Below are 11,300 nucleotides of genomic sequence, written 5' to 3' on the forward strand. Positions count from 1 at the left end.
ATCCTTAAAATAATGTATTATAACACAAGTGACCACATAATTTCTACTAGTGCTGCTTACCTTGATATATTAAAATGAAGAACAATAAATAGAGTAAAAAAAGTTTCTTTCCGGGGGTTAAAATAGGATCCATTCGTGACTCATGCGAATCACTTCGGGAATGAGTTTCTCCCCTCACAGTCTCACACCGCTGCTCTACCGACGCATATTCCCGTCCGACCGGCCTCTCCTCGCACTCTCTCCGCTGTGTGTCCGCAGCATCTCCGCTGCTCGAGATAACACCGGTCCCGCGCTCCTGCTCATTAGCATAATATATGCTAATGAACATTAATAATGCACCCCACACAACTTCACCGCGGGAACGGCGGAATAGGCTAGATTATAATGGTTGTCATGAAATTTGGAAACATTTGTGCCAGCTCCAAGCAATCTCTTATTATAATATTAATATTAATAATAGCAGAATAATAATAATAACAATAATAATAATAATAATAATAATATTATTATTAATAATAATAAAACCTCTTGTTAAACGTATAGGCAGAATGAGTGGCCACCATTTACTCTGATTCATTGAATGAAAAAATAAAGAAGCAAATAAAAAGGCTGCATGTGCATTCTGCTGAATATCTGTCTAATAAAGAACCTTCATGAAACAATGTTTTTTCAAAATTAAAAGCACAAAATAAAAGTGTCAGACAATAAAATGTGCAGTTTGCAGAACTTAGATAATCTAGAATGGTGTTGCAGTGCACAATAACAAAATAAATGTGAAAAAAAATACAAATACATCAACAAAGTGGACCAAATGAATGAAATTACGTATTTTATTGTAATATCATTTGAGGAGTTTCATATAAAATTATATTTGATTATAGATTTTAAATTCTGCATGACAATACATGACATCTGACTCCAGCAGCACTCTAATGAATAACCAACTGCATCTTGAATTGTTTAAACAAGCTAAAACCCTCACTGCACTTTTTTGCACTGACCTACAGTAAACATATATATGCAATGTCAATTTTCAATTTCATCAAAAACAATCCTGAGCTGACTTGAGATATAAAGAGATATTTAATAGTAACAATGACATCTGTAGTGTTTCCAAGACCATCATCAGCTGGGTCATTTGTTGCTAAATTCCTCCGCAGTTTGTGAGGTGGTTTGAATGCCCATGGTTTGTTTTAAACTGCCCTCTTTCACACAATGTGGTGAGGAACAAGATACTGATAAACAACTCTTTTCACAGTTTTTAAGGTCTATGTGTCTGTGAGCGCCCTCCAGTGGTTAGAAGGAGGCCAAAGACACCAGCGTTGATGATACACTGGATGTATCCGAAGGATGGCACACCGTATGTCTCGTAGAGGAATCCTCCAAAAGTTGGGCCCACAGTGCGCAAAAGAGACTGGACCGACGCACACAGACCCAGCATGGTTCCTAAATACACCACACAGACACCAAATTTAGGGTTTGATTCTTCCCCTTCTGAATGCTTTATGCAAGTCTACAATTTAATTTAATTTAATTTAACTTAACTTAACTTAACTTAATTTAATTTAATTTAATTTAATTTAATTTAATTTAATTTAATTTAATTTAATTTAATTTAATTTAATTTAATTTAACCTAACTTAACTTAATTTAATTTAATTTAATGACTCTTCATTTCTATATTTCTTTATATGGCTTTTACAATGTAGATTGTGTCAAATCAGCTTAACATAGAAGTTCTAGTAAATTGAAACTGTCAGTCAAGTTTTCAGAGTTGAAGTTCAGTTTAGTTCAGTTCAGTGTGGTTAATCAATTGCTAATTATAATGGCAAAATAACTTTTTTAAATATTACATTTGTTTATTAAAGTAAAAGGTCTGCAAAGTTACAAAGGTCAAAGTGCAAGATAAATGTTGTTATTGTGAGGCTGCGGGCAAAATAATGTCTGCTTTTGACCGTCCCTCAGTGGGGTTGTAGCTGAGACCTGGAGGAGTTTAGAAACCCACTTTTGCACCCTGAACGAAAATCCAATTTTCAAATATGGTATGGTAGAGCAGAGCATTTAAGCTTTTTTCCCCATTTTATTTTTAAATCCATTTAACGTATAGTTTTTAATGGTTAAAACAAAATTTAGTGATCAAACAGTATGTCTAGTTAATCAAGAATTTAAAATTAATCATTCTACCGTAACAGAGTAGTAACAGTAATATTTTGTACAATGTGTTCGAGTATGTGTGTAGTGAATGGAAACACACCACTCTAACAGAAATGTAGAACATTTATAGACTTCATATTTATCAATGTTCATATTCATATCAAGTTTCTATGAATGTTAATGCTTTATCGATTTAGAACACGACAACTTGATTGACATTGATCACTTTTTTTGTTAAAAAGTCATGGAATAACCTCCAGTAACACTCCAGGGTTTTTTCTCGATGAGTATTTCAATAAGTGCACTATAAAAACAGAATTTTTTGCATTCATAGACACTACATCCTTTCGCAGTTTAAATTCATCAATCTAAAATGATCCACAATTGAGACATTCTGCATTATGAATACAATACAATATCATGAATACATAACATGAATAAAATTGCTGAGAAAGCTGAAATGTACATATGGTGAGAAGTGTTTTGGTTTCTCTAAAATATGAAGTAATAACAGACTGGGCCATCTGACCAATCAGAGCACTGAATACACTGCTACATATACTGTGAGTAAACATGTAATGCTGCCATGTATTTTATGAGAAAACAGGAGACCTCCAAAACAAAATTAGGAACAATAACACACAAAGGGCCATTTAAAGAGAACAGTGAGCGAAAGTTTTTGATAAAAATGTTTTGACTATAAATGTGAAAATAAAGCTTATTAAAATAATATTGACATATTTAGTGCATTAGGAAATCATCCAAGTGCCTGTTGTTCAGACTAGCATGTTTGTTTAGTGGCTGCACGATATTCCAAAAAATTTGACATTGCAATATTTGTTTTCTGCACTATATATATATATATATATATATATATATATATATATATATATATATATATATATATATATATATATATATATATATATATATATATATATAAATTGCAATATGAATACAATTTCACCAAATTACATGAATAGCTCAATTTGTAAAGAACTTTTGGATAGATACCCAATTTTGTATGAAAGTGAATAATGCATAAAATATAACTTGAAAAGTAAAGTTCATAGACAAACTTCATGGTGTCTTGACAAAAGCCTCGTTTGAAAATCTGAAGTAGTTTTAAAATTTAAATAACTGAAGTAGTTTTGAAGAAGTTTGAAACAGTTGGCATAGAGAGAGCTAACTACATATTTGTTAGCATGTTTCTAGTATGGATCGGCATGTTTCTGGCTAGGCGGTTGCTAGGGTGTTCCCGGTGGTTGCTAAGGTGTTGCTAGGTGGTTGCTAGTGTGAACTGAGTGATTGCTAGGCAGTTGCTAAGGCGTTGCTAAAGTGTTCTGAGTGATTGCTAGGTGGCTGCTAACGCGTTGCTAGGCAGTTGCTAGAGTTTTCTAGGTGGTTACTAAAGTGGTTACTAACATAAATTAACATGGTTCAAGTATAAATTACCATGTTGCTAGCATGTTTCTAGTATAAACTAGCAAGTTTTAGCATGATTTTAGTATAAATTAGCGTGCTTCTACTATGTTTATAGTATGAATTAGAATGTTGCTAGCATGGCATTTTTGTTAGTATGTTTCTAGTATGATTAGTATTTTGTTAGCATGAATTGGTGTGTTGTTAGTATGTTCACTGTAAAGTCAATTACAGTTTTTTCAAAGGAAGTCTATGGGACAGTTGCTAGGGTGCCGTAAGTGGTTGTTAGGGTGTGGCTTGTAAATTGAAAGGTCATCAGTGATTGGCAGATTGGCCGTCTGAGTTAAATGAGTCCAACCTTAAGTCTGTATGACAGTCTGGCGCAAAGTTACGTGGTCATAAAGTTTGGTCCAATGTTAAGTCAATGGGACTTTTTTCGAATTTTCGGGGTCAGTTTTTGGAAATCCGCAAGTTGGATCAGTTGAAAAGAATATAGCAACTTAATTTAGTATAGTTTGGAGGTTTGGAGTTAGTTTGGTTTTTGTAGCTTGAAAGGTTTACGAGGACATGCATATAGAAATTAGTCTCAGGAGAAGACGGAAGCAGAATAATGAGCTTATGTAGTATAACATTATGTTGGCTTTCTCAAGCCACCACGGTTACTAACATAGATAGATATATAGGGCAAAGATACAAATAAAATAAACAGTGATTTATGGTTTTCTGGTAACTTTAGCAGTACTCAGGTACAGAAATCGAATAATCAAAATTAAAATAATGCTGTATATATAATATATATATAATGTGTTCAGTGTATAAATAATTCAATTCAATTTGTCTTTGTTAAAGCTACAAACATGATCATTTCTTGTGCCAGAATGCTTCAAACTCACTTGGAATGCTTCCACAGTCACAGGCAGTATAAACGCAAGCAAATTATAAACTTTCAATTTTATTGTGGTTAAACTGTGTGATGAGTCCACAAGTCATGTGTTGTGAACTGTGGTGTCTGGTCAATTATAATCCCAACGTGACATACTGAGGATGTGCATATTGCAATGTTAATGCTGGAGTAGAAAAATGCTGGAGTGTTAATGCTGGAGTAGCCCTGATGTGTGTGTTTGTGGATTACCTGTGTCGGCCGGAGACACACTCTTGGTCAGCATGCTGTCTGTGATGACATTGAAGACACTTAGAGAAAACATCATTGGTATCACGATGAAGCAAAACTGAAACACACTGGTCATCATTGCCTGAAAAGCACGCACCACAAATATATTTAGGATATACACTAATAGAAGACATGCCACCTAATCATGTTTGTCAGATACTACTGTAAAAAAAAGTGAGGATTGTAGTTTACCTGTGCAAGGCCCACTAGACTAGAAACCCCAACAGATAGCAGCAGTAAAGAATTCTCAGAATACCTAGACGTCAGACGCCCGATTACAGCCCCTTGGATCACCTTAAAAAAACAGTAAGACATTAGTGTCATTTATTCACAAAGCAACACCATCTGAAACTGTAAACTACTGTAAAACAATGTACAGTAGTCAACATTTGAAGTGGATCAAAACAGTTGCCTCATTCACACTAGCAATGACTTTGTAGCTGCCTGTCACTCTGGGTGGCGATCTGCTGTGTAGGTAGGTCTCTGTAGGTCTACAGCACAGACAATACATCCAGCCTCTAAGTGAGCTAAGAGAGGATCACGTGAGCTCTACTGGTGCTCCTATTGGCTGTCACTCAAGAAAGTCGCTCTTCATTTGCATTAAGTTAAAGGATTCTCAACTTTGTCGCATCGCTCAACACGCCCACCTGGTCGTCAACGGTTGCTGTCGCTTGCATAGATAGAGGTCGCCGGAAGTAGCTCGGTCTCTGTTGAAATGAAGGGTCGCTTGTCTCTTTGCCACTGCGAGTTGCTCATGTGGGAATGAGGCTTAAGACAATTGGTGTTGTTCAATAGTTTTAGGACAGCTTTGATGAAAGCTTTTGATTCACTTTAAATGTTGACTACTATAAAGGGCATATGATTTTTACCATTTGCACTATACCGAAGTAAGCCATCAAATAGCCATTCTGCTCTGCCTTCAGTTGGAAGAAGTTCATGGCAATGATGGAAAACATAACTTGAAATATACCTGAAATCAAAACAAAAGATAACCAAATCAAACAGAAAAAGCAACACATATTTTTATCGAAATGCGTTTTCATGTTGGGCCCCTGTTTACATCTGGTCACTTCATGCATTTCCTCTGATGGGATAGCTGTATGATTTGTGAAAACATTTACATTTACATTTGACCACATAAACAGGTCTCTGCTCAACAGATATAAATTTGATCTTGACATCACACGTTATTTTCAAATTTAACTAAATTACATTGACTAAAGCATCAGATACACTGCATTTTATTCATTTATTCACTTTGTTTTCGGCTTAGTCCCTTTGTCCCCCCATTAATCTGGAGTCGCCACAGCGGAATGAACCGCCAACTTATCCAACATATGTTTTATGCAGTGGATGCCCTTCAAGCCGCAACCCATCACTGGGAAACACATACACACACATATACTACGGACAATTTGCCTACCCAATTCACCTGTACCACATGTCTTTGGACTGTGGGGGAAACCAGAGCACCCGGAGGAAACCCATGCGAACGCAGGGAGAACATGCAAACTCCACACAGAAATGCCAACTGACCCAGCCGAGGCTCGAACCAGTGACCTTCTTGCTGTGAGGCGATAGCATTTTATTAAATTATTATTGTATTTTCTTAAATTAAGTTACATAGTCAACATACAAATGATTTCACATAATAAAACATCATCACAGAATTATTACAAGTTAAATGAAAAATTTTTGTCATTCATCATTCAAATCTCCAAAGGGTTTGAATTAATTTATGCATAACCTACTCTCCTAAAAACAAACATTGTGCCTTTGTAAATGGAAGAAACGTTGTATTTTTCTATTATTTTTCCTCTCCATTCACAGAGGAATCACAGAATCACTCTGTTGTTGATGCTGATGCTGTCATTTGATTTTAATTTAACATTCTAATTTTACTGCTTAATGGTTAAGGTCAAAAATAAAATAAAGTAAAAAAATTCAACAAAACGCAAACCACAAATACGATCTGAAAAGAAGCATCAAGTGATCAGGTGTAAACAGCCCCAATATGTGTGGTCAAAATAGCAATAGACAATACTGTATGTGCTCACCTGTCGGCAATCCAGATATAATCTTCACCGTAAAAGTCTTTGCAACACCTGGAAACTTCATCAGTCTAGTGATTTCCCCCATATTAAACACAGACTTTGATGAGCCCTTCTCTAAACACAGAAAAACGTAATCATATGAGAATATATCTCAGATTAATGTATAAATGTTAAACGAGTTTCTAAAGGCTACAGCAAGAGTATTTCCTTCCTGTCCTGATAAGTCTTGTTCAGTGTATTTCTGTGTGTTTATATCATACCGTCACTCTCTGGAGTGGTTTGTGTTTTTGTCTGTTTAGGAATGAAGTTCAACACCAACATCAAAGAAACAAAACTCCCAGCAGCCCCGAAAGATGCTGCAAACCTTTCACTGTAAAACATACAAAATGCATATTCATTGACATTTTAAATCAGTGCTTTCTTCTTCAAGCATGCTGCATACTTAGATATACAGTTGAAGAAATACTTATTTGCCCCCTTGCAAAATTGATTATTCTTTTTCATTTTTTTCCAAGAGCTGTTTAACAGATGCAACATAGGCTCATTCTGAAAACGTGTGTGTGTGTCTGTGTAAATATTTAAAAAAGGAAAAAAAAATTAAAAGGGGGGCGAAAAATTGTGACTTCAACTATATATATATATATATATATATATATATATATATATATGCATATGTATTTTTTTTCAGCCAAACTATGCTGTTAACAATGTCCTTGCTCTGTTAAAATTAACTTTGGAAATATTTGAAAAAGAATTTAAATTTCACAACATTGATGTCTTCAACTGTATATGCATTAAATTGATTTTTTTTTAATCCGTAAACATCACTGTTTTAAATACGTGTTCAATTTAATTTTCTATTGATCAAAGAATCCTGTAAAATATATTACTGTTGACAGACATGCATTAAACACACAATTATTCAGCACTATCAATCATAACATCATATGACCATCAAACCATTACAATGATTTTTGAAGGATCAAGTGACCCTTTGTCATATGTTACAATTTGATTTCAAGCTGGAGCTCAGTGAATTCTTTCAAAACCTTTACAAAGCTATAAATGTAGTAGAGGTGGGGTAGTGGGTCCTACCCAAAGCGTGTGCTGAGGGTTCCGCCAAGAGATGATCCTGCAATCATGCCAATGCCAAAGCAGAGGCCCAGTTTTCCAAGAGCGTCCGCACGTTTCTCCTTCTCTGACAGATCTGCTACCACCATCTGAGCTCCTTCACACAGAGGCAAATGTTTTCACATACAGTATGTGTACAGTGTGTATCTGACTTAATCGTATGTGTGTAAGAATGCATGGGTTACCTGGTAGTGCATGCATGAAAACAGCAGGTAGTTTATGCACAAAAAGCATAAAAGGGCTGTCTGCCACAGTCAACAGTAGGAAATAAAAGACTGATGCTACACAAGACACAGAAAGAGCTGCGCGGGCTCCAAATATATCTGCAAACCTAGAAAACGACACAATGACAGCACAGCCAATTATATGAACAAATGAAATGACAAAATGTCTCATCAGTAGGGCCAGGTCAGATCTGCGGACGTTTTATGCTATTTCTGAGCAGAATTTTATAAAAAAATCTGCAGATTTATGTGGGAGGATTTTTGGAAGTATCGTAACTAAAACGTAATATATTAAATTTTAAAATAATACTTTTTAAACTTTTATTTAATGTTTACAATGCAAATTCACTTAGATCCACACATTTGGTAAACAAAGCAAATATCTTATATAACATCTACTAAAAGACAGAAAATATTACTTTACAAACTATATTGTAAATAAATCATATGAACATTTTCATATTAGTCAATAATATTACTGAAATTCATTTAAAAACTAATTATATATAAATTTACACACATTTTACACAAGTAAATAAATAGACTCAATGATGGGCTAAAAATCTGTGGAAATCTGTGGATTTCTGTAAACGCATAATAATGCCTAATAATAAAATGTAATCTTTCATACCTTCCATAAATGGGGCCTCCAAGCAGCTGAATCACTCCGACTGTAGTCTGCAGATACCCGAACCAAATAGTGTCGAACCCGAGCCTCCTTGCCAAATACTGTTACACAAAAGACAAAACTAAACATTAAATGCAGTACAACCCATAATTCAAACCTGACCTCTGTGTGTGTGTGTGTGTGTGTGTGTGTGTGTGTGTATGTATATATATATATATATATATATATATATATATATATATATATATATATATATATATATATATATATATATATATATATATATATATATATATATATATATACACACACATATACACACACACAGTGAAGCCCGAAATTATTCATACTATATGCCGGGGTAGTCAGGGGTCACCACAGCGGAATGAACCGCCAACTTATCCAGCCCTTGTACTGGCAAGCACCCATACACTCTCACATGCACACACATACACTAGGGCCAATTTAGTTTATTCAATTCACCTATAGTGCATGTCTTTGGACTGTGGGGGAAATCGGAGCACCCAGAAGAAACTCACACAAACACGGGGAGAACATGCAATCTCCACACAGAGATGCCAACTGGCCCAGCACGGACTCGAACTAGTGATCTTCTTGCTGTGAGGTGACAGTGCTAACCACTGAGCCACCATGTGGCCCTATTTTTATATATTTATATATATAAACATTAATTCCAGTCTTCCATCCAGGGTCACATGATCATTCGCAAATCTGTCTGAGTGATTTTTCATAAATGTGTTCTGGTTTATGTTGTTATGCAATTCAAAATATTATTTTTATGAATCATTCATTTTCTTTTCGGTTTAGTCCCTTTATTAATTTGGGGTCGCCACAGCTTAATGAACCGCCAACTTATCCAGCACATGTTTTACGCAGCGGATGCCCTTCCAGCTGCAACCCATCTCTGGGAAACATCCATACACAATCATTCACACTTATACACTATGGACAATTTAACCTACCCAATTCACCTATACCACATGTCTTTGGACTGTGGGGGAAACCGGAGCACCCTGAGGAAACCCACGCGAACGCAGGGAGAGCATGCAAACTCCACACAGAAACATCAACTGAACCAGCCGAGGCTTGAACCAGCAACCTTCTTGCTGTGAGGCGACAGCACTACCTACTGCACCACTGCATCGCCATTTTTATAAATAAAAGCATTAATAAATTTTTTTTGAAATAATAACTTTTTTAAACATTTCACAATACTTTGCATGACACTATTACTATTAATATTACTATTAATAATACTTTTTATGATTAAATAAATGCAGCCTTGGTGAAAACAAAAATATTAACAATGTCAAGTTTTTGACTAGTTGTGTGTTTGTAATGTATGTATATTTGTTGTAGTGATGCACAAAATAAAGGCTATTATTTAGTACAATACAAACATCTTATGTATAATGATTTATTTGTCAAAATAACATAAAAACAAAGTATAACAAATTAGTGCAATAGCAATAGCATACTTAGTTCATATGTCAAAATACTGGAATGTCAAAAAATACAAGTCAGGCACAGACACACTCCCCTTACTTGGAGTTCAGACTGACTGGTGGTTTTATTTAATTAACATCTGATCGTAAATGAATAGGAGAACAAGCAGACGAACCGGTGTTATGGAGAACTGGAGGAACATCCAGGTGATTTCCAGAGCCGCTATGAGGTAGGTGATGTAAATCACTTTCTGCTTTGCTGCAGGATCCATCATCACCCAGATAACTGAAGTAGATTTACCAGCTTTATGTTGTTATTCCCCGACAGTTCTCCTTCCTCTCGATCACCTCCTCAAACAGGTAAACAAGTGCATCCGCTCCAAAGTGTAGGTGTCTTAAGATCACACTCAGGTACGTACTGTAAAACAAACCGATTTAAGTGACAAGTGACAAAGCACATTAATGTGAGGTAAAGGTTAACAGCCGAGCTGAACTTCGACCAGTCCTCAAACTCTCAGCAGGTTAAAGGATTTGAGCTGCTCACTCCAGCGGCGACAGAAGAGGTTTAAAACACAATAAAGTCTTGCTATTATTTACATGAACGTATTAATATGCAAAGGCTTACGGTACTTAATAAAAGATATCGTTTCATCCCCGAACAAGACCACGGCTGGTGATGTTTACCGTCGGAGTCTGTTTACACTGACCGAGCAGCCTACAAATGCTGTGACGCATATGCATTACCGCTTCAGGTTATGAAAGAATAAACATAAACGTATAAATGTTATTAACGTGCTACATAATATCATAAATACAAAGTCCTCGCCATTTTGTTGTAGATAACATTGAGGAAATGCCTCCCCCTCTGTGTCGTGACCAGTAGAGGCGTGACTAACGTTACTACAATGCAATACACGTGTAATGTGACTAAACGGAAAATATATAGCCAGAGTTCAATGTTGAAATTGAGGGTGCTTTTGCGTGGAACATGTCCTAAAGATGATTTTACACATTAAAAGCAAAACTTGGGGAGATGAGAAATAGCAGGGA

General features: G+C 35.6%; 1 protein-coding gene across 1 annotated transcript; it reads right to left on the minus strand.

Moving 5' to 3' along the window:
* Nucleotides 1-816: 816 nt before the first annotated feature.
* Nucleotides 817-11,123, minus strand: slc22a18 (solute carrier family 22 member 18). Its single transcript, XM_056461889.1, has 11 exons — nt 10,876-11,123; nt 10,427-10,668; nt 8,788-8,885; nt 8,118-8,263; nt 7,897-8,029; nt 7,062-7,171; nt 6,805-6,915; nt 5,617-5,717; nt 4,940-5,041; nt 4,709-4,829; nt 817-1,446 (listed from the first exon to the last, which is right to left on the minus strand). Exons 2-11 carry the CDS (start codon nt 10,523-10,525, stop codon nt 1,262-1,264), a joined length of 1,206 nt encoding a protein of 401 aa, XP_056317864.1. The 5' UTR covers nt 10,526-10,668; nt 10,876-11,123; the 3' UTR covers nt 817-1,261.
* Nucleotides 11,124-11,300: the final 177 nt, after the last annotated feature.

Source organism: Danio aesculapii, chromosome 7 (assembly GCF_903798145.1).
Source record: "Danio aesculapii chromosome 7, fDanAes4.1, whole genome shotgun sequence".
Taxonomy (NCBI): Eukaryota; Metazoa; Chordata; class Actinopteri; order Cypriniformes; family Danionidae; genus Danio; species Danio aesculapii.

Coding starts and splice junctions, on each gene's coding strand:
- slc22a18 (XM_056461889.1), bottom strand. CDS start 10,525: ATGATGGATCCTGCAGCAAAGCAGAAAGTGATTTACATCACCTACCTC. Junction 8,264..8,787: donor GGAGGCCCCATTTATGGAAG/GTATGAAAGATT, acceptor GTCGTTTTCTAG/GTTTGCAGATATATTTGGAG. Junction 4,830..4,939: donor GTCTAGTGGGCCTTGCACAG/GTAAACTACAAT, acceptor CGTGCTTTTCAG/GCAATGATGACCAGTGTGTT.